Source organism: Polistes dominula, unplaced genomic scaffold, assembly GCF_049000335.1.
Source record: "Polistes dominula isolate Pdom_NZ unplaced genomic scaffold, Pdom_raw_medaka contig_28, whole genome shotgun sequence".
In the NCBI taxonomy this organism is placed as follows: Eukaryota; Metazoa; Arthropoda; class Insecta; order Hymenoptera; family Vespidae; genus Polistes; species Polistes dominula.
Window position 1 is genome coordinate 1,647,105 of NW_028300879.1, and position 23,554 is coordinate 1,670,658.

Below are 23,554 nucleotides of genomic sequence, written 5' to 3' on the forward strand. Positions count from 1 at the left end.
AAAACTTTATATTATTTATTTAGAAAAATTAATAAATATGTAATGATTAATTACGTTGTGATTAAATGATGAGAAAGAAAAATTTTTTTATACAAATGATTTTTATTATTCATCATAATAATTTCATTGGAATGACAATGCGTTACGTACGAAATATTAAAAAAGTACAATAGCCCGTTATATAAAATATGATTTTTACACAAATATAAAGTCAATCATCGGTGTAGCTCTGCGATATCTATAACGTATGCAATGCCACTAATTCTTGCTGCTATAGAAAATAAAGTTTTACTTGCGTGCAGCTTTATTTTTTTTTTAGTATAAAAAGTACATCCTTTGACGAGTATCAAAATATTTGGATGATAGCGTATTGTGAGCCTAAAATCAAGTTAGTTTGAGAAAAAATATTAGGACTCGCATCGCCATAATATCTAAGGGTTTTCTTGATCATAATAGAAAACCATTTATTGCGTTTAGATATCGCCAGAAGGAACGTTTGTGACGGTAGTATAAGTATAATCATGAGATTACATTAACACAGTGTTTCGCATTCACATTTTTGTTGGTAATGTATGAATTATTGTTATACAATGTCATGATATAGAAAATGGAAGAAATGACAAATTGCTGCTGCTTTTTTTTTGCTCTTCTTCATTATTCCGATGATCTTCTTAAGCAGCTATTTTTTCAGCAGCAATTGCTAAAACACAGAAATATTTATTACGTTTGTTTTATGTTATTTTTTGTTGTTGTTGCTTTTAACGTTTCTATTAAAGTTACACACGAACCTTCTTTGGTAGGCAATGGATTTTTTTCAAGCGTTTCTGCATGCTTAAGTAGCGCTGTATCAAAATTTTCGATTCCAGATATCAATTGTTGCTTTCCCTTTTCTTGTTGAATAGCTAGAAAAAAAGAATAATGGAATAAATTATTATTTACATGTAATAGTTTTATTGAATTATTATTAATCATATTGATAATAAATTGAAATGTACACTCACCATCTTTATCAGGCAACGGATTCTTCTCTTGAGTAGTAGTACGTTTCAAACTAGTTGGATCAAATGTTTCGATGCCAGCAATCAGTGTTTGCTGAGTTTTTTCTGCTGCAACATCTGTAAAAATTGAAAATCTAATTATAACAATTGATTGATCGAAATATGAAATAATTAATATTATAATTATTATTTTAATTTATTAGTAATATATATATATATATATGTATTACTAATAAATTAAATATATACATTACTAATTAATTACTATATAATTATTTTAGTTATTAGTAATTATATAAATATAATTATTTAGTAATAAGCAATGTTCCTTAAGAAGTATCCTGAAAACAAAAAATGTATAAGCATAAACATATATACAAGTAATAACATGAAGATAATCTAAAGACGTATACATATTAGCGAGTATGATATCCATGATAAGAATTTCAAAGCATCACTTGTGTTTTTACCACCAAATGATATAATCCCAATCCAATATTGCTTGCCCACATTTTTTGATTAAAAAGCGGAAGGAATTTTAATTGAGTTTATTATTACCAAATTACCCTTAAGCTTTGATATCAAAATTGATTTTGTTGATTATCAAAATAGCAATAGTAAGACAACTTTTTGTTTCTTTGAAGGTTCTACCTTCATTTTGATACCTTTCGCATTTGGTAAAATAATCTTCTCCTTTGTATCTGCATGCTTCAATTGATCTTGTTTAAAACTTTCCAAACCATGAATCAAATCAGAATGTTGTCGCTCTTGTCGCACGTCTACATATATTATTAAATAATAAATTATCGAAATTTTTCTTTTATTATGAAAATATGAAAAATAATGAAATATTAATCATAAATAAGCCACTCATCTATAAAACGACAAGTGTAGATAAAGTAATATATATATTTTTATATTATTTATTATTGAGAATGGTCATAAAAATGATTCTCATTAAGTAGCATTAAATTTAATCAATAAATGAATTTATTTTAAATATTAAAAGTTAATTTTTGATCAAGTGTTTTCATAATAGAATTTTAATGGATTCTAAATGTTAAAGTAATCGCTTTGGTTCAAATATAATTGCAATATCTTCAAAATAATTCGTAGAAGATAAATAAGAAATAATTAATTAATGAAATCATTTAATTAAAATACCTTCTGCAGATGGCAAAACATTTTTCTCCGCAGTTTCAGCTTTCTTCATACATCCGTGATTGAAACCTTCCAGCTCGCTTTTTAAATCTAGCGCCACTTTTGGTAAATCTTTTAACGACGGACTTGACATGATGCTGCGTTAAGCTTCTTTAATCTGAAACAATGAAATATATATTTCAATTAATCAAAAATCATACTTCTTATATTTTATACAATATATAATATTACTTAGAAAGTATTTTCTGTAAATATTTTATGTATACAATTTTTTGGTTAATAAAAACACGAGTCACAGGAAAAACGAAATCGAATTTGAATTTTCGTTTGTTTTCTTCGTTCAGCTGAGCATAATCAAATGACTATGAAAAACATTGATTTTATTTTAATTGTTTTTTTTTTTTTACAGTCATTTTTTGAAAAGTCCATTAGTTTTTTTTTTATACGGAAGATATCCAATAACACATACGTGTCAGTAAAAAAAGATTTCTTCATATTATTTTTTGATAAACATACAAAATGCTGAATCGATGCTAAATATGGTCGATCACACATAAATATCGTTCGTGATTTACAATTAAATAAATGATTACAAATCATTTATATAGATCTATCGATATATGAACTTAATAGAATTACAATCAAGATGTAGAAGATTATTTTTATGAGTTTATTACATTTATTAATTCCGTCAAGTTCAATGAAGGACAACATTTCATGAGTTTATATTAAGGGATCATTGTGGTCAACCAACGCAAGAATAAAATTACTTTCGTGATTTATTTTTCTCTTTAATTTAAATCAAGAGTTATGCTTCAGAATTTGTTGTATATCTTATTATTACTATAATAATAAATTACTTAACACTTTAATGGCCGCACGTATACGCAGTCAAACGTCACAAGAGGCCGGTATAATATTTTTGAAAAATTAATTTAAAAAAAAAGCTGAAATTAAATTCACGAACAAAATTAACATTAAAAAAAAAAAAAAACAAGAACAATAATAAATTTAATTTTATATAATTTTAAATATATCAAAAGTTATAAATAAATAACGGTTGTTCCAGCTATTACACACATGTTGTGGGAGCGGCCATTAGTGTTAATAATAAAAACTAAATAATATAATAAAATTACTTGAAAATAAACAAAAATTAAATAATAATGATTACTTAATTAATAAAAATTAAAGAGAAAGAGAGAGAGAGAGAGAGTAAAGAATTTGCGTTGCTATCAACGTGTTAAAATAATACAAATTTTAGTGTCCAAATTTCTATGTTACATTCTTCAAAATATTCAATATCTATTTATTTTGTAAACAAAATGATTTCTATCAAATTAAAAATAACTCTTTAAATTATATGCACATGTACGTTTTGTTTTTTAAACTTTATCATAATTTAATGAGACTCTTGTTTACATATCCATGGCTATCAGTTTTGTTTGTCGGCCTATCATATCAACAATTATGTCAGAATTACACGTAAAAGAAACTAAATTACGGAATTAAATATATAATACATATATATATATATATATATATATATATATATATATATATATATATATACATCATCAATTTTTAAATCATAGGATTAAATATATTTCGTTTGTATTTATTTTTGTATATTTCTTATTTAATAATAAGCTTGTAAAAGAAGACATATGCTACGAACAGGAAATAGCAGTGGCTTGCTACTTCCTGTTCAGACTTCCTCTCATCACTTTAAACATTTTATCCTGCATAATTTAGAAATTCCGTTTTCTTCAATGATAATACCTGTTTCTCCTAACCACATTTTATCGTAAAATTAAAATTAAAAATACATTGGTTGGTAATTAAATTCAGATATAAAATACAGTATAATTTTGAATTACGTATTACAATAAATTATATTGAATTACTTGCTAATGATTAAAAAATATTTACTTAAACATATTTCATTTATATCAAAAGAATACATTTCTTTTTGTAAATGTTGTATTTAATGTAAATGATATAAGTTAACTGAAACTTCCATGATAACTTCTGTATATATCAAATAATTACGAGATCATATAATGTGTTGCATCCAAGCTCACAAACACATGCATATACTATTAATTATAACAGTAGATTAAGTACAAAAAATGAACGAAATTTGTTGTACGATTTATTTTATAATATAAATTATTTTGATCTTAGCCGTGTTGCTAAAATAAGGCAATGACTAGCGTAGTCAACAAATGCACATCTTTGACAATAAACATTTTTGTTTTTTTTTTATTTTTCTAGCAGTTTTGTTTTATCAAAAATAATAATGAAAAATGTTGTAAATACTTGTATAAATCACGGTGCGTACAATTTTTACATATATATATATTTTTTGTTGTTCTGTATTTTGTCCATGTCTCAAAATTTTCCAAAATGTCTTTCTGAAACTTATAAATATCTTTTAGTTTTTACAAACAAACAAACACATTATTTTGTTCACATATAGGCGATTATTATTCAACATTATTTACAGTTACAAATTTAATATAAAATAAATTTTGTATACTTAATCCATTGTCATAATTACAGCTATACATATATGTGTATTTATCAACGGAATATAAATTACCTAAGCGAGTACACGCGTTCTTAGTCGGTTACTATGTAAAGTTACTGGAGTGTAGTTTAGAAAAACAAGTTTCTTAAGAGGCTTCGTATCCGTTTAAAATAGAATATTCGTGACAGAACTTCTGAACAAGGCCATGTTGTAAATATCAGGAGTACGAAAGACGATCCTCGAAGACCGAGAAAGAGTTTCGAGGGATATGTTCTCTCGAACGGTGGGTCAGCATCGACAAGACTGTATAGGTCCTTATATGGTAGTCGCTTGTATGCCTCTTATAGATAGAAAGAGAGAGAGAGAGAGAGAGAGAAAGGAGAGAGAATCAAAGAGAGGCAGAATATGTGAGAGACAAGAGTACGACGTTATCGTCCTTTAGAATGACTCATAAAAATGATCATGTTTTTCAAAATAAAATAAATAAGATTAAAATCTTAAATAAGGCATTAATACTTTTTTAATGGCCGCTCACACAACATGTGTATAATTAGCCGAAATACATTGGCCGTTATTTTATTTATAACTTTATATATAAAATTAAATTTGTTGTTGTTAAATTGTTTTTTTCGTTTTATGTTAATTTTTTTCGTGAATGACAATACAGTTTTGTTTAAATTAATTCTTGAAAAAAAGAAAAAATTACACCGGGCCCGCCTTTGACGACGTTTGACTGTATACACGGTGCGGCCATTAAAGTGTTAATATTTTATTTTTAACATTGATTTCAGAATGTTTCGAAAAATAAAGTAGATCAATTTGAAAGAATGTAAGAAGATTATTTTTATGATTCATCATATATATATATACAGTTGGTTGGTTATATGCATCATAACAGATTTGTCCAAATATACGTGGGTGTTGCGATGTCACATGAACGTGTATGTATGTATGTATGTATGTATCTGTATCTTGAATCTATAGATATGTATATATTTAAAGGTACAATTTACAGTATATGGAATAATATTGTGCGTATGTGTAGAGATATGGATATATATATATATATATATATATATGCTTGGTTGCACGTAACGGTAAGACGTAGAAAGACAAGCGATATCTTGATGGCTTACGGTATACGAATGAATAAAGAAAAGAAAAAAAAAATCAATATTATTCTCGTACGAAAAATATAATATTTATATTTAATCAAATAACAAAAAAATATATATTGTAATTTGTTAATAATTCTAAATATATCAAATATTATTTCTCAAAACTGTAGATACAAATAAATATTAAAGTCTATTGGAAAATTATCTGTCCATTCTGAAAATAAAATAAAATAAAATAATATATTATTCATAATTTGAACAATTAATTAATTGAATGACTTTTGAACTCTTTCCAACATGGTGGCAATTTGTATATTCCATTTTAAGAAGTGGGACCTTAACCGTAGTTACGAAAAATTGTACTAATGTTTGTTTTGAACGGACAGAATTTTTTGAATCATTTCGAATGAAAGTTCAAGTCATTTCGGAGTTATTTATAAACTTTGAAAATACATAAGATGTTATTTAATTATATTAAATATCTAATAATATAATAAAATGATTATTTTATATACATCATCATATTTTCATCATGTTCGAACCGTACATAAAATATTTCTTTTCTAACAAGATTTATCAGCGTATGGTTATTACACAGCAAGTTTCTTCGTTTTCTCGAACGTTAAATAAATGTCGACAAGAGATGATGGTGGTGATATTATTTGATGAAGATCCGGAGAAATCATTCTGCAAGTTCACGCGAATTTTCTCGGTCAAATGCATCTGGCGAGGAAAGGAGAGCGGCAAGTTAATAAGGAAACTAGGTTGCACGGAACGACAATCCATGCCGGTTTGCAGGACGCTCGTTACTTCGGTTGAACGAATGAATCACCCTCATCCTTAAATATGAACGGCCTACTGCGCACTTTACTGAATCTCACAGCATCTCTTTTTACTTCCATATTTGACAAATAAAATATGTGAGGTTGTTTAATAAAACTTGTATCTATATCTTTTAGAATTGATTGAAAAAAAAAAAAAAATAATTAATATTTGTTTATATAAATAACGAGTACGCGAAAGGTTTGAAAACAATCTTCATTATTGTTCAAAATTAAACAGAAAGAAACATGGATGCGATCGAATCATGGATGACTCGTCAAACTGTTCGAAAAAAAAGTAATTTTATTATTTTAATATTATTATATTATTATTATATTATTTTATAGTGTTAATATTTAATATATTATTATTTTAATAAATAATAAATACGTGTAAACTTTGAAAATCGTTCGCGTTAATAAAAAGAAAGATGGACGACGCGCTGCTGAATTTCGCAAAGTTGATCAAAACAAGTTTTGTTTTTTTATAAATAACGAAAAGCTTGAAAAAAAATACTCGTTATTAAAAAAGAATATATATATATATATATATATATATATATATATATTTGGAAATGGCAGGTACATCCAAGTAAATGAAATTGTACACAACTAGCAAGCAACCAGTTTACGCGGCAACCAATTAACTTGGGTAATCGCATTTACGCAGGACTTTTTCGACGTACATCAAGTTATATATATATATGTCTTAATGCGTGAGTACAGCTCGTTTCACATTAGTTATTCTATATTTCCTTTTTTGAGATTGAAAATATTTCTTATATAACCGACATAATATTAAAAAAAGAAAAAAACATCTATATAAAGAAATAAAATAAAAAAAAAAATAAAAATATATAAATCTTTCAATCTTAACGTTATCTATAAGATTTGTCACGTTATTATATCTATATAGTATAAATTCACCAATACATTTCGTATTGTCGTTTGTAGTAACAGGGCGTGGCTACTGTATTTTTATCTTTTTTCACACACAAACGAATTATTAAATTAATAAATAAAAATTCAAATAAAGGTAGTACATCGCAAATTTTAAATTATAATAAATTATTAATTTAATGATGTATAATATATTTCGATAAAAAAATAAAAAATAAAATATGGGAAACCCTAAGTCCTTTGATGTCATAAATGAATGAAAAAAAAAAAAAAGGATAATGAAGTGAATTTAGAGTTCGCTTGAAGCGTTCTGTACTTAGGTAAGTATATACACACATATATATATATATATATATATATATATAGTTATCTACATACATACGCGTATCGACCGGTGGGTGAAGCATGCACCTACACAAATTTAACCGATGCACACACATACATACATACACATTTCTATGTATATAAAGAAAGGAAAGAAAAAGAGAGAAATATACATATACACACATGCAGGATGTACGTATATACATACATATATCTGTAAGAATCTTCGTTGCATATAAAACGAGAGACGAAACGTTAATGTTCTTTCTCTCTTTCGTGCGCGACCGTGACGGCTAACGAACCCTGGAGTGCGCGCACGCGCGCCATATCGAACGGTTCTGCGAAAGCTCAGGTACGTATCTAGCTATGAGAATTTGGCATGATTCATTAACTAAAAATGATATATATATATATATACATATATATATATATATATATACAGACATATACACATATAAAGATAGATATCTAAATTTAATTTAGTCCTTTTCTTATAACTACCCTAAAGATCGTTAAAATAGAATTGAAAGCGCGCTTGGATAGAATTTCGATGTGGGGGAGGGGAGGTGGTTGCTTTGAGAGGGGGGCCAACGACACGATGCAGACGGATTCATCGATTGGCATAGGGTGATTCGAGTGGTGGGGTTCGTCGACTTCATTTCGACATATCTATATATATATATATATATATAACTCCCTCAAGTAAATATATATATATGTATTTGTGTATGTACAGGGTGTCATCAAATCCTTGTTAGATAGAAATATCATCTGAATTTTATATGTGAACTGAAATGAAAAAATTATTTTTTTTTTAATTTTGGTACGATTTTTTTTTTTTTTAAATTTTTAAAAATTCATTGACAATTATTGAAATATTTTATGAATTATTAATAATTTGAACAATGTTTCCATGTAATGAGACACCTTGTATATCTACTCGCGAGCTCCCTTTTCATGGTCACGGTTAACGCAGCGACCTCGAAATATATTCGACTATATTTATCATTCCGTTCCGTTTGACAGTAGCTCGAAAGGAATTCATTTGAAATTTAAAAAAAGAAAAAAAACAGGATAATTTCCTATTGTATAGGATCGTTACCTTGGTAACAGAATATACCTTTGTAAGTTGAGAAACGTATACGGAATTGAAATTTGAAAAAGATGAGAAAATAAAAGAAGTTAGTAAATAGTTATTGATAAGTGACGTGTAATTTAAATATACATCAACGAAAAAACAAATTGATATGTTTGATAGGTATTCGTATATACATCTGTCAAAACCACGCCCTTTCGCAATTGAACATCTTTATCTGATAATTTGTTAAAAGTACAAATTATAATTAAAAAAAATCGAATGAAACGAATTTACAAATAATTCGTAGGAGTCGAATTGTTAACTTCAAAACGAACCTTCTAACTTAGAAGTTGATTTTAAATGACATCGACCACACCCCTTTTATTTCTCTTTCTCTTTCTTACGTTCTTTCTATCTCTGTAAATCTTCGCCCTTTAATCATAAATAATTTAAATCGGTATTTGAAGAAAAAAATTTCATGTAAAAAAAAAAAAAAAAAAAAGGTGTAATAAAAGTATAGTAATCGTTATAAAGTAATTACTTTACTTCGGTGTAATAAATTTAATGTACTTTTAAATGTGCCGGCTCGAGCTGCTAAAATGTTTAAAGGACTGTGTTGAGTTGTATACAATTATAACAATGAATATGAGGAGCAGAAGGGATCACTGACCTGACGTCTTCGATTGTCACTGCTACGACTTGAGACGGAGTAGGAGAATACACGAAAGCCAGATGAAATTGTAAGGACAGGAACTAAACGGCACGCCGACCGATCCGTTAGTGTTTCTGCGTGACGCCACGCAATCAGGTACAGCGGTTGAGGAGAGAAAACTTCCACCACTCCTGCGGGCCCCGTATCCCCACTTCTCACTTACGAGCCAATCAACGATCGTCTACGAAGCTGACTCCTTCGCTCTACCTAAACTGGTGCTGCTATTGTGGCTAAATTAGTAACTATTAATTACCTTAGTTTCACGTAGACACATTTAGATCATTTACATCCAAATATTCTTTATTTTACAAAAATAGATGACACATTACGACTTTTTTTTTTATTTAATTGCAATCCTTTTCTTTTCTTTTTTTTTAATGATTTTTTTTACACATATATTTTATTATTTTGATAAATATATATATATTATAGTATATTTAAATTATTAAAATGCAATAATTCAATTTTCAGTAGATTTAAATCACCTATCGCGATTTTAATTATAATATTAACATTTACTATTAAAACTTGATAACAAGTATTACAATTTTTATTATATTTTACTATGTTATTATTCATAACTACGTATTAATAAAATAAAAAATTGATATAAGAAAAAATTTGGTAAATAACTTGATACCTCAGAATATTATTGCAGCATCTAAGGGTTAGTATGCGCATTCATTACCACTCTTTTTCGCTAGATTTAACTTCTCGTTGCTAAGGGCATGAGAGAACCGTTGTTACTATTTGTGGTATACAGGGGGATTTCAGAAGATGAGGGTTGATGGCTTGGGATGACTCACCGCATCGTCATCGTTCCAGCTGCGCGTCATGTGGCAGACTCTACGGATATCTTGGTTCACAAAAATCCATGTAGATTATAACACTACACTAACACGAATAACAGTGAAATAAACATATTTTTGTAATTAGTTTCTTTTCGAAATAGTTTTAAACGTGTATACATAAATATTTTTAGACACGTTTGTATTTTTCAATAGATTAAGGTAAATACTTGTAAATTTACATAACAATAATTATTTTCAATCGATGAAATTATTGTGTATTATAATTATTTAAATTTAAGAGTTACGTTCAATTTTTATTTTAATTTTATTATTATACTTTATACATAACTTTATTTTATATATATATATGTATTCAAAATTGATTTAGTTTGGAATTTAACGAAAAAAATGTGAGATAATTATTAATAGAGGATACAAATAGAATACATTGACAGAATAAAAGAATATTATTTTATTTAGTTATTTTACATTGAAACCAAACTACATTCAAAGTTGAAGAAACACAAGGGAACACTTGCGAGAATATTTAAAAAAAATGGATTGACACAAGTGCTTTATTGATAATCCGATGTTTCTTATTTCTAAAATTTAATACACGTCATATTATTATCTCCTTAGTGTAAAGTAACTCTTAAGAATATATACAAAAAGCCATTATAAGGGGTTCCCTCTATGTTATGTATACGGTGATACATCCAAAATGTGTAGAGACCGTTTAAGGTACAAAGAAACCTTAATTTCCTACATACTTATTAGAGATGGCTTATAAAATGTTTTCTTGTAATATATAATTAATAGAACCAATATAAGACTCTAAATTGGTTTAATTAAATATAACAATTATTTTCAAGCCAATCATCATGTAGTAGGCAGCAGGCAATGCTTAATGCATTTTTAGTTTCTTTTTTTGTCGAAAAATGTATAAGACACATTTTTTTCGTCGTGCACGATGATTAAACACCATGAAAAGTCTGTGTATTCTCTATTAATGAAAATCAAATCGGCTTCTTGAATATGAATCAATAGAAATTATAAAAGGAAAAAAAAAGGAAATAAAGAAATAAAGAAAAAAAAAAGAACCAGAAAATTAATGAAATATTGACATTAAGTGTCCATTTAAAAATCTTTTACTCGTCATTCAGTCAGCTTTTTGCTTGTTGTTTTCTGGCGATTTATCTCCATTCATAGGCGAATGGGATGGACTGTGACTTTTGCTGTGTTTGCTTCCTGATCGAGATCGGGATCTGTCGCCTCTTGATCGTTCGCGGCTGGATCTATCCCTATAAAGTAATAATAATAATAATAATAATATAATTAAAAATAAATAAACCAAAACAATTCTTTGTTTACTTTGAAACGCAATATTTCATCGAAACATTGAACTAAAACATAAAATTTGTATTTCTTGCGCTACTGTACAACATCTAATAATTGAATTATTTGCACTTCTATGTCACATCAATCATATTTTTTAATCCGTTGATTTATTTATTAGCTAGCTCATAAGAGAGATTAACAAAATGAGAAGGACACGGAAATGCAAAATTCAATTTAGCGAGAAGGACTCACTTTGAGGGAGACTTGGCTTTTGATTTGGACTGCGACCTGGATTTTGACCTCTCAGCCTTGGACCTAGAACGAGATCTGGATTTGGACTTTGACTTAGATTTCGACTTTGAGCGGTCTCTTGATCTGTAAAATTATAGTTCAAATAAAGAAAAGAAAAACTTAATAATGAAATACAAAGAAACTCTTTCTCCAAGCTTTGCGCATGATGATTGATGCGCATTATGTGAACAAGCATGAGAGCTCAAGGCATGTACCCAGCCCAAAGCACTGCCAATATCAAAATGGGTGTATATATGAAGTTTATTGACTAGTACGCAAGAAATGAAATATAATAAATAACCAAAGACAACTTTGAACGAATGACACACGACACGCGATTATTAGATTTGACCAAAATTTTAATTATCACATCTAAATGTTAAAAAGAAGAAATAATAATTAATATATGATGATACTCACTTTGACTTTGAGCGTGAGCGACTACGTTCAGGGGATTTGGATTTGGATTTAGATTTAGATTTTGAATGTGCACGTGACTTTGAACGACTGCTGCGTCGGCTGCGACTACGAGAGCTTCTGCGGCTCCTGATAAGCAAAAAATAAAATAAGTCTCTAATTAAAGAAAAGATTCTTTTTTTCTTTTTTTATACAATATATGTTGTTAATATGAAAAGAAATTACATGACACTTCTTAGGATTATTATTTGTATATGTGTGGGCCATTTACAATCTAAAATAATTTCAATTTTACTTTTAAAACTTTTCAAAATTTTAGTATCAAATTATTCAATTGTATATAATTTTGTTTAAAACTTTGTCTACTTTTTATTTTGTGGTGATAATTCTGCAAATGGATGGCTCATACATAAACAAATAAATCTATCTATATTATGTAGAATATAAATAGATTGAAATTAACCATTTGAATACCATGGACGACGACCATTAAATAAAGGTACGCAAACGGTTAAATAAAGAATAGAAATGATATACATGTTATAATTCATTAAGATTGTAATGTGTTGACAAAAATATATGTAATATGAAAAAAAAAATAAATAAATGAATAAATTTCAATCGCCCTCGACAGTACCTTGATCGGGATCGAGAACGACGATTATACCTTGAGCGGGAGCGGGAACGACGACGAGATCGAGAGCGTGACCGTGATCTGGATCTTGAACTTGATGATCTTGAACGACGACCGCGTCTTTTGTCTTCAATAAGTCTGATTCTACGTCCGTTCAATTCTGTATCATCTAGCTTGTCTATAGCGTTTTTCAGGTCCGAGTATGTTGCAAATTCTACAACTCTGTAATAAAAAATCTACATTTTAGCAATATTTAATTCTAAGTTGAAAATAAACATTGAATGTATATAATATAATCATAATTATAGAATTAGTAATCATTACCCTTCATTTCTACGTTGTTTGTGTGCATCTGCGTAGGTCACTTCTCCAGCTTGTCGCATGTAATCCTTCAAATCCTAAATATTACATAAAAAAATATAATTAACATATATCGTAATATAATGAAATACTAGTGCCAAATTTATTCAACAAATAATAATTGCGATTAAACTTTACTAGAATGTGTTCCTAGGTTGATTTATCGCAAAGATTAAACTGTATCCTGTGCACACTCTTACATTATGATCCTATTAGAGATCTTTCCCGTATATAAAGGCAACCTAAATATAATCCTAAAGGAAATAAAATAATATATCACAACCTACAATCTATCTGTATTTTTCACATATATGATGATAATATTAAATATCACGTGCTCGAATTTAGTATCTACATTTGATCCAACCTTTCTTTTTATGCAATTCAATGCTTTATACATTATATTATTGTTTTATAGTTTATAAATAAACTTCTCTCCACTTTACAGAAAACATTTCTTTATCTTTCTAAAAAAAAAAAAAAAAAGAAACTTTTTACTTTTGAGTTATATATATTTATATATATTATATACTCTATTTACAAATTTCTGTAAAGTGGCTCACATTTGATCGTACATAATAATAAATTACTGTAGTTTTTCTTTCTAATGATAAATATGATGCTGCAGAATCTATATCTACTATATATATATATATATAAAAAAAAAAAAGTAAAAACTGATCTGTGAAATGTACAAATCAAAACTTAAAGATAAAGCATCACTAATTGTTTATTTACGAAATACTGCTTTGGAAAATGATTAAAAACAATAGAAGAATACGCTAAAAATATGAAAATGAAATATTACAACAACAAAAAATAATATTTAAAAGAAAAAGAAACTTATTAAAAAGAAAATCCACCGCATCGCTGATAAGTCTATATTATATCGCAAAATAAAAAATAATGTTTCATGATGGAAAGATAATTATGAACACTGTGGAAGTAATCTTTTTACATCGATGAACATCGTCCAAAAACGTAGAGACTCTGAAGTTCCAAGTATCGTTCCTTTTGAAAAGGTCAACCTTCATTGATAATTCTCTTGGTGAATGTGTTACATGATGGCAGCAGCACACTTTCATCCATTGAAAAACTTCCCTCTTTCATTAATTCGTAATTCCTGTAGTCATTTCTTTAGAGACATTCATAAAAAATATTAGTAGAATCTTCTCATCAGGTAACTCATCGATATCTGTGCTTGCTTGTTCATAATATGTGGGAACCAGGTACGGCTTAATGCTGTAAATAACTCTTGACCACCGGTAAACTTTCATTTGTTTCTTACTAAAGGTCCTTCCTTCCTTCCTTCCTTGTGTGTATCCTTGGATCCTTGGTAGCTTCTATTTTTCAATGACATCATACCTCTTCGTACAAATGGAAGACAGAGCAATGTTAATGAGAGATTATTTTACCAATCCTTCCTCCATTTTATGATATTTTCCTTTCTGAAATTTTTTATTCGTATTTATATTTAAGAAAAAAAAAAAAAAAAAAAGAGAAAGAAAGAAACAACCATGTAATTAAATTGTCTTGCATAAAGAAAAGTTGATAATTATTTAAGTGAAAATTTAACACAATTGATTCAGAATTCGAAGAACAAAACTAACGTATAATAATATTTTATATGATTATTAGGAATATTTAAATATATACTATCAAAAGAAGAAAAAAAAAACAAACAAACAAATTAAGAGAGAGAGAGAGAGAGAGAGAGAGTGAATGAGTGAGTGAAAAAAATGAATGTAAGGAACACGTTTTTTTTTATTCTATAACGAATGGATGCCTAATTTCGAGCACAGTAATGTCATAACTATAGTCTCCTGGTCTCTTTTGCTTGTGCAGGCCTCCAAATTCCAAAAACTATCAATGGATACATCTATGTAGATATGCATAAATGTGTATATTCTTATATATATATAAATATATATGCATATACATGATATATACCGATAGCGGTACTGAACTATGGTGCACAGTAAAAAAATTTAATGAGACAATGTATATGAATAATAATCATTACCATGTGTAAGTGTATATAGATATAATAGATATATATCTAAGAAGATTACACTCGTTTAAGGTGACGCATTTACCTTGGGCCCAGGCACCACCTTGCTTACGGACAGAGAGAAAGGCCAGACGCAGGGCGCTTGGTTGGGTCGAACGGATCTGTGTGGCGCAGTCGCGGTTGGTTCGGGTTTCGGCCCGCATGTATGCCCTCTCATGGGTGGCCGCTGCCTGACTTACGAGATGGCTAGATTGGTGCCGTACCAGTAGTAGTAACAGTCGTAGAAGAGTAGTACCAGTGGTAATGGTGATGACGATGATGATGTTGGATGGGAGTAGTAGTAGTAGTAGTAGTAGTAATGTTGTTGGTGGTGGTGGTAGTAATAGTAATAAGTAATAATGTCGGTTTTGTATTATAGGATAAAATCATGACTCGTCGATGATAAAGATAGTAATAAGAAAATATTGAAGAGTAAAACAATTATTTTCCATCATATAGAAGTAGGTCAAAAGGCATTTTCGTGCTTGCAGACGGACGAACGGACGCTCCCCCAGTGGTTATGATGAAAGGATCGAAGTATGTTAGAGAATCTATCACTGGGGCGTATCACTGGGTTTCACCACGTATCACTGTGCGTAAGTAGTAGTAGGTGGTAGATAGGTAGTAGGTGTACCCAGTGCCTCTCGCGGCTCTCTCTCTCACCCGGGACACACCTCAGAAACCAATCTGGTGTCACTTGACCTCAAGGCGGGCCCATCGTCATCTCTATCATCGCACATCAGTCTATTGGCCCTACCGGTCGCCCCTCCTCGGCGAAGAGGATATGGCTCTTCGGAAAGAAGATCAATTTTATTGTTTTTCTCAACTGCTGGCCGAACGTAAATAAAATAATAAATTGAAAAAGTAACGTCCGAGAGAGTTATCAAAAACCGACTGTGACTGATCGAGAAATTTTTCTTATATATGTATATATATATTTTTTTTTTCAGTAAAAACCAATCATCCGGAAAGTGTAACAATGACGTATATTTTATGTAATGTAAATTGATCAAGTAAGACTTGGTCCATATATAAATACGCAAAATGATGTCTTTTTGCTCGTCTCCCAAGATTTCCTTGAATAACATTTGTCCTGGTTTATAGTTTTGCAACATCTTGAATGCGTCCTGGTATTTCCCACATCGCTTGCACACTTTGCATACTGCCCTTGGCAACATATACGAGTGTCTTCTTCTTCATTTGATTTTCCTTAGCCTTGTTTCTTCGTGCAAAGACAGCACAGAACATCTACGATGCGTGAGTTATATGATCCTCCAAGTGTTTCTCTATTTATAAAATGTATGTTCTTCCATCAATCATCTCTACGTAATGATGTTGTTCCTCATCATAAAAAATAATCTTCTTTTCCCTTTTTTCTTGTAGTTCCCTCATGTATCTATGCTTGATGAAACTTTTGCGTGTATTTTTTTTCTTTTTTTTTTTTTTTTTTTTTGTATTAATGTATGGGCCTTGTGTTGAAATGTTCATCCATATCTAAAAGATCTCATTTTGAATGCCATAGACTTACTTGATCAAAATGTACATCTTTGAATACGAGAGAGTTCTTTCATGTGTAATCGAACTTAAAAGCGATAAAAGAAAAGCAAATATAAAAATATTAATACTAAATGCATAAAGTAAGTTTGGTTCGACTCGGGATACAAAGTACAGAGCGTTGTGTTATGATATAATGAATACATCAGGTGCACTGCTCTATCTGGAACCTCGAGTAGCAATCAAACTCACATTGAAGTATTTATAAATATGAAAATTGTAAATTTATAGCTTACCTGCCAACTGACACGACTTGATAGATTCTCAACGGTGAGACGATATTCAGTGCGTGTTGGTGGTCCGTATCTAAAAAAGTAAAATAAATTGGTATTATCTGTATGACTCTTTTAAACTAAGCAGGTTTGTCTTGGACCTGACTTTACGTTAATATAGCGAAAAATTTAACGAAAAACGCAAGAATGACGAATAATGCAATATTACAATAAAAATTGAATAAATAAAGATGTATCTTTAGAGCGTAACATTGGATGTATGTACCTGGGCAATGATTGCTTGTAGCTAGATGCAGTCCTCGTGTTTCTGTTCACACTATCTCTGCAAAAAGGGATCTTATGTGAACAGAAATAACGGATCGATGTTAAAACCTTCAGCAAATAACTACATATTGGCACTCATTGCTCAGGCACACAATCAATCACCTGTTCCAATCGAATCAAATCTACTCAAAATGCAGCAATAGCGTACCTGTCGTGCCGCATATCGTCTCGGCTGTAACAAACACAATACCACACATCTATTAGTCGCCAATTATATTCTTTCATCCGTCTCTGACTTACGCATTCTTTTCTTTTTATCTCGTTCACTTCACACAACTCAATCGCATACAACAAACATACATACAAACATACATACATACGTACATACATTTATTAATCATACAACATACATAAATACATACAACATGCATAAATACACACAACACTACATACAACTACACATTTTTCCTCAACCTTTTGTCCAACTTAATCGTTCGTTATCTATCAATTTGTTATTACTTTATTTTACTTTTCTCATTCATTCATATTATCATTCTTACCCTTTCTTACTTTCCCACGCTCTCTAATTCTCTTCTTTATCTAAGAGCAATAAACATAATGTCTGGGAGGATATCACTAGGCATTATGCTATATTACGTGTGCACACTAGCATCAAAGCGATTATTCGACGTACTCGGGAGAGCAGTCAAATCCAAGACAACCGATTAAGAAAAATTGAAGTTATTGATTAAAAGAACTTTAATTTTAAAATTTAAAAGGAATATTATTTTTTTCTTTTTTTTTTTTTTTTTTTTTTAAATAAGCAAAAAATGTAACAACTTTAAGTAATAACGCGTCAATAATTGTCTCTATGCTCTCTAAATTTGAGCTTATCATATCCAAGGTTACGTTCTTCCCTGTACGGGCGATGTGCGAAATCGTTCGTATTTGTTAGTCAGTGAAAAAAAGTAAAAGCTTGGAAAAAATGAACAAATAAAAAGAAAGATTTGTTATATACGAATATAAATATATATATATATAGAAGGAAAAAAATGTCAATGTATTCAAAAAAACAAAAAAAACAACAAAAACAAAAAATAAAAAGAAAAAGCCAAGGTTTGAAGGCTTCTCTCTCAAGTGATTTCGCACATTTTGAGTTGACTGCCTGCAGGGGAGGAGGGGATTATGATCGCTCTGATAAAATAAAAAAAGGATAGCGTGTCTTACGCAGATCGCCTCGAGTCCCCATAACCACCACGGGAGTCACCATAGCGCCACTGGTCACTACCCCTAGGTGTCCCCCGGGCCCTCTCTACAGTAATTCTGTAACAAGACACATTGGATATGCTTACTTGTCTCTCCAGGAGCGTGAGCGTCCGTAGCCACGGTCGCCTCGCCTCCCTGAAACACCCCGTGCTATCTCCACCGCCACTCTGAAACACACCCAACAAAACCCCGCCTAAGTCCTCAACTAATTCTTACTCTAAGGCTGCTTCCTTCCTTCCTTCCTTCTTTCCTTTTCTTTCCATTCCTCAGCCTTCTTTCGAAATCCGTTCAATTATAATCCACCTTTCCCCTTTTCTTTCTCTATCGTCCAGTCTCTGAGGCGCTGTCCCCTTTCACGTTTCTCTCTTCGTCCCCCTATAATCTAACTGCTTTTTCTTCTAATACAACTTACGGCCGATCTAAATTCTTTATTTGTTTTTTTTTTTTTTTAATTATAAAAAGCTTTCTCGTAATTATTCGTGATCCCCATTGACCATAACTTTATACTCAAATCCTCGAACTGTTCTTTTTTTTTTCTTTTTTTCCAAACACCATTGTTTTTTGCAGGATCACAAAGAAATTATGAAAAAGCATTAATCTATATTTTCGTCTGTTCTATCAAATCATGCGATATGCATTACTCAAAGGCTGATGCATGTAGGAAGAACTTTATAATCGGGGAATTGATGGAAGTTTTTCAAAATGGCGGCAAAAACACATCGGCTTTTAAGATGCACTCTTATTATGGAATAAATCCAATTAATAAGTTGGAGGACAGACGCCGTTTACTAAAGACGTAAGCTTACAAGCAAAAAATCGTCCAATGAGACAAAACAATTACAATTATATATCTAGATTTAGAGCATTATGAAGAAGCAATAGCATATATATATATTATTTTTATATGAAATATTATAATATAATTATTAAGACAATTTTCAAATTAACTTATATTTTTATCATTTAATGCCATTGCTTCTTAACATAAAATTTATCTATCTTGTAACTACAACATTAGCATAATAATGTACTAATTTAAGTAAAAGAGCAACTTTTGAAGAAGTGTTATTGAAAATATTGCTAATTACTACAAATTTACATATATATATATATATATATATATATATGTATTATTTTCAAAATACTACTAATGGTGTAGTTATATATATATATATTATACATATAGAAAATACATATATTATCAGAAATATAATAAGATATAATTTAAATAATATTGATTATGATAAATTTAATAAGAATGTAATAAATCAATGATTAATAGTTTAACAATTGAAAAATCTTTAAAGAATATTCAAACTGTATTATTGATATAATTAGTTTGAAAAAATTTGTTCAAAAATTATGTTAAAGGACAAAAAAAAAAATGATATTAATAAACAATTCACTCGTGCAAATTGTCACCTTTATCTCTAAATTATAATTGATTTAAATTATTCATCGTGCTTGTTTTAAATACATTCATTAAAAAAAAAAAAAAAAAAAAAAAAATAAAAAATGACTATGATGAGTCTATTACCTTTCTCCTAACAGCTCTTTTCCATTTAGTTCATATACAGCATCATCGGCATCCCGGTAATCGTCAAATTCCTGTGAACAGGTTATATTTATTGATAACAACTAATAATACAACGTATCCTCCATTTTAAGATTGTATAATTTAGTGAAATTAAAATAATAGTAATATAATTCATTATTTGAAATTAAAATAAACGAGAACATTATTTACATCCGTATTTTATATATATATATATAGATAGATAGATATATAATTCTATAATGTTCAAATTCAAATTCTAACTATTAGAATTACTTTAAATTTGAAATTACTATTATAGAAAATTTGTAAAAGTTGAGCTTATTTTTCGCTTCTTCTTCTTCTTTCTATCCATAACTTACAAACTCTTTGCAGAATAATCGACGAAAAGTCTTCCACTCCACTAAACAGCCATAGTGCAGTGCTCGGGACTCAGGTCAGGTCTCATCAACTCAGACAACTGAGTTATAATTATAACTTAACACATTAGACTCTTTTTGGTCCAGAAAATTATACAAACTCATAATAAAACATTAATAAGAAAATAAATCAATACAAATACTATTTAATTGTTATATATATATATATATATATTGACCAAAGTAAATATAGTATATATTTGAAATGTTAAATATTAGAAAATAAAAACGAATCAAATGAAATTGTATAATTATGTATTGTTTTATGTTTTTTTTTTTTTTTTTTTATAACACAAATTTTATTATTTGGACCAAACTGAGCAACAAAGTGCAAGAATTTCTATGTTTTACTTGATGTGTGTACTTACAACAAAACCGTAACCATTCTTGATTAGGACATCCCGGAAACGACCGTAGCCTCTGAAAAATCTCTCAAGGTCTCTTTCCCTGGTACCGTATGGAAGTCCTCCAACATAGACTCTTGTCCCTACCATACTGTAAAAAAAACAATTGTACCTCATTAGACTTACCACAAAGGCAAATCCATTCTTCATAGCGACCTCCTTGATTCTACCATATTTCCGGAAGAACTTCTCAAGGTCGCGCTCTCTCACCCGGTATGTTAATCCACCAACGAATACTCGGGTGCTCATTCTTAAAGGAAAATATAAAAACACCATACATAACAGGCTTCTTTAAAAACCTGCTATTTATTCATATGACAATACAAAGACTGTAAAAATATCTCTTTCTTTTTTTTTTCTTTTCTTTTTCTTTTTTAATTAATAATTTTCTTCTAACTGAGAAGTGTAAAAAAAACTGTTATTTTCATATGATGCTTTTAAAAATTAAGCACCCCAATTTCTTATTTCAGTATCCTACCTTACTGAATTTGTCGAACAGGTCTCTCACTTAACAAACATAGTCCTGTTTGCTTTACACAAGCACAAACTTGTTACACTAAAGAAGTACAGACACAACTACAGAAAAGTTATTCACAAAGCAATGTATATATGATGATACAAATATATACGTATAAAATCATTTTTTATATCAGTTTTCAAATAAACATGTTATGTATGTGCTATTTTATTATGTATAATCGCATTCCTCAATACTCAGCATATTGATGAGCAAATATTTTTTTTTTTATCGAGTATTAAAGTAAATAATGTTTCAGTACTTAGATGCTCGATCATTGTTTACTTATACACTCTTGTTTGATATATTGTTCAAAATGGTCGATGAAAAAAAGATTAGGCGGGAGAACGCAAGCACCGTTAATCAAGTTAACGTATGCAGTAATAGTAGTGTAGTACTTTCAACGTAACTGTACATATCTCGTTTCTCTTTCTTCAATACTAGAATTGATATACGCATATGTATCTCTATGTAATATATAGATAAAAGCGATATCATAAGTATACATTAAAAAAAAAAAAAAAAAAAAATTCATTATACTAAAATGGTTACAAATAATGATCAAGTGTAGAAAAATTGCAGAAAGAGTAAACAAAATATTAATTGCGTCTTAGAATTAAATTTACTACAATCACTGCCATTAAAGAAACATCTACGATAATAAAAGATAACAAAATAAAAAGAAACAATTTTATCGCGCATTATTTAATAAAATATCAAATAATTAAAAGAAATTAAACTTCAATCCTAACCAACAAAAATTGTAACCATATTTAACAAAAAAAATATACTTCTACGATGATTAATAGATAAAATTATTGGAAATAGCAATACAGAATAGACAAGACTAGTAATAGCTGTAATGTATATTGACGAGCATAAGGTCGAAATAATTAATACGAATCGCCTATTTTATTAATTTGTTATATTAAATGTTTAGCAAAAAATAAATATTTATTAACTTACTTGTATATTAATGGAATGAACTATAGGTTTTTAACACGGATCTCAATAAGATCTAACGATGCAACTATAGTGAAATCACTGGAAGAAGTAATGATCGGCGTCTGATGCGATAGGATACGTTGTAACGGAAACAAAACGGGGTTCTCACGACGGACAACGAAGCTACACCCAATTTTTAGCCTCGATGACAGACGCGTACATCCGGTTAACTTTATAATTAACACTATCTTTACATCTTGATATTCAAGTATAATGATAAATTAATCGAAAAATAATAATGTATTTTATTATTATTTATTATGAAATTGAATATTGTATGTAAAATGATGACAACTTTTCTTTAATTATTTTTCGACTTTGGTACTGCACCATATGACTGAATATGCTTTCTTCCTATTGGAAGAGATTAATTTATTTGCCATTACTTAATAATGCATATATATGTGTATATATTATTTATTTTATTCATTATTATTATTTTATTACACGAAGTATGAGGAAAGAAATATAATTTTTTATCGTATAAGATTAAAGAAATATATTTAATCTTATAGAACATACGTAGTACAAAATTGGCGCGAAATTCAACCTACAGAAAGTTTGGAATGAAATGAAAATGATTTTATAATGAAAATTCAATAAAAATAAGACAATATTTAAAAAAGAAATATCTCTAATACTTTTCAATCATATTATTAATAAAGTTTAATAAAGCTTATAACGTTGAAGAAGAAAAGATGTTGAAATATGATAATGAAGAGTATTGCCGCTCAAGTATAAAAAAGATGGCTATAGAGGTCGGTAAGGTATACCACACGTTTCTCGAAAGATCGTTTCATAGTGAAGTTCT

At 29.1% G+C, this 23,554-nt stretch overlaps 2 protein-coding genes and 1 long non-coding RNA gene across 20 annotated transcripts; 1 reads left to right on the forward strand and 2 right to left on the reverse strand.

The window, feature by feature from the left end:
- Nucleotides 1–82: 82 nt before the first annotated feature.
- Nucleotides 83–9,760, reverse strand: cib (thymosin beta cib). 3 transcript variants are annotated; one of them, XM_015318521.2, is made up of 6 exons: nt 9,604–9,760; nt 2,163–2,316; nt 1,664–1,777; nt 1,002–1,115; nt 789–902; nt 83–700 (listed from the first exon to the last, which is right to left on the reverse strand). In XM_015318521.2, the coding sequence occupies exons 2-6, from the start codon at nt 2,290–2,292 to the stop codon at nt 672–674; spliced, it is 501 nt and encodes a 166-aa protein (XP_015174007.1). In that variant the 5' UTR covers nt 2,293–2,316; nt 9,604–9,760; the 3' UTR covers nt 83–671. The 3 variants fall into 3 exon arrangements, with proteins under 3 accessions (XP_015174007.1, XP_089030828.1, XP_015174008.1); XM_089174702.1 differs by lacking the exon at nt 9,604–9,760 and adding an exon at nt 8,064–8,198; XM_015318522.2 differs by lacking the exon at nt 1,664–1,777 and having other exon boundaries at nt 9,604–9,757.
- LOC149033619 (uncharacterized) lies at nt 9,758–11,536 on the forward strand. Its single transcript, XR_016177323.1, has 2 exons — nt 9,758–9,883; nt 10,409–11,536. It is a non-coding gene; the product is annotated as an uncharacterized LOC149033619 (long non-coding RNA).
- Nucleotides 10,894–22,864, reverse strand: B52 (serine and arginine rich splicing factor B52). 16 transcript variants are annotated; one of them, XM_089174680.1, is made up of 12 exons: nt 22,705–22,864; nt 21,186–21,312; nt 20,381–20,451; nt 18,805–18,900; nt 17,786–17,809; nt 17,579–17,635; nt 17,317–17,386; nt 13,441–13,514; nt 13,150–13,338; nt 12,486–12,611; nt 12,027–12,089; nt 10,894–11,737 (listed from the first exon to the last, which is right to left on the reverse strand). In XM_089174680.1, the coding sequence occupies exons 2-12, from the start codon at nt 21,309–21,311 to the stop codon at nt 11,596–11,598; spliced, it is 1,038 nt and encodes a 345-aa protein (XP_089030806.1). In that variant the 5' UTR covers nt 21,312; nt 22,705–22,864; the 3' UTR covers nt 10,894–11,595. The 16 variants fall into 16 exon arrangements, with proteins under 16 accessions (XP_089030806.1, XP_015173992.1, XP_015173993.1 ...); XM_015318506.2 differs by having other exon boundaries at nt 12,027–12,149; XM_015318507.2 differs by having other exon boundaries at nt 13,120–13,338.
- Between the last annotated feature and the right edge of the window lie 690 nt (nt 22,865–23,554).

What these genes read in the sequence shown, in the direction of transcription:
- cib (XM_015318521.2), bottom strand. Translation starts at nt 2,292, where the DNA reads ATGTCAAGTCCGTCGTTAAAAGATTTACCAAAAGTGGCGCTAGATTTA. An exon ending in TGTTTTGCCATCTGCAGAAG is followed by an intron (nt 1,778 to 2,162) that starts GTATTTTAATTA and finishes TAATATATGTAG; the next exon opens with ACGTGCGACAAGAGCGACAA. An exon ending in TCCGTTGCCTGATAAAGATG is followed by an intron (nt 903 to 1,001) that starts GTGAGTGTACAT and finishes CTTTTTTTCTAG; the next exon opens with CTATTCAACAAGAAAAGGGA.
- B52 (XM_015318509.2), bottom strand. Translation starts at nt 21,311, where the DNA reads ATGGTAGGGACAAGAGTCTATGTTGGAGGACTTCCATACGGTACCAGG. An exon ending in AGAATGGTTACGGTTTTGTT is followed by an intron (nt 20,452 to 21,185) that starts GTAAGTACACAC and finishes ACCTGTTCACAG; the next exon opens with GAATTTGACGATTACCGGGA. An exon ending in TACAAGCAATCATTGCCCAG is followed by an intron (nt 17,387 to 17,578) that starts GTACATACATCC and finishes TTACTTTTTTAG; the next exon opens with ATACGGACCACCAACACGCA.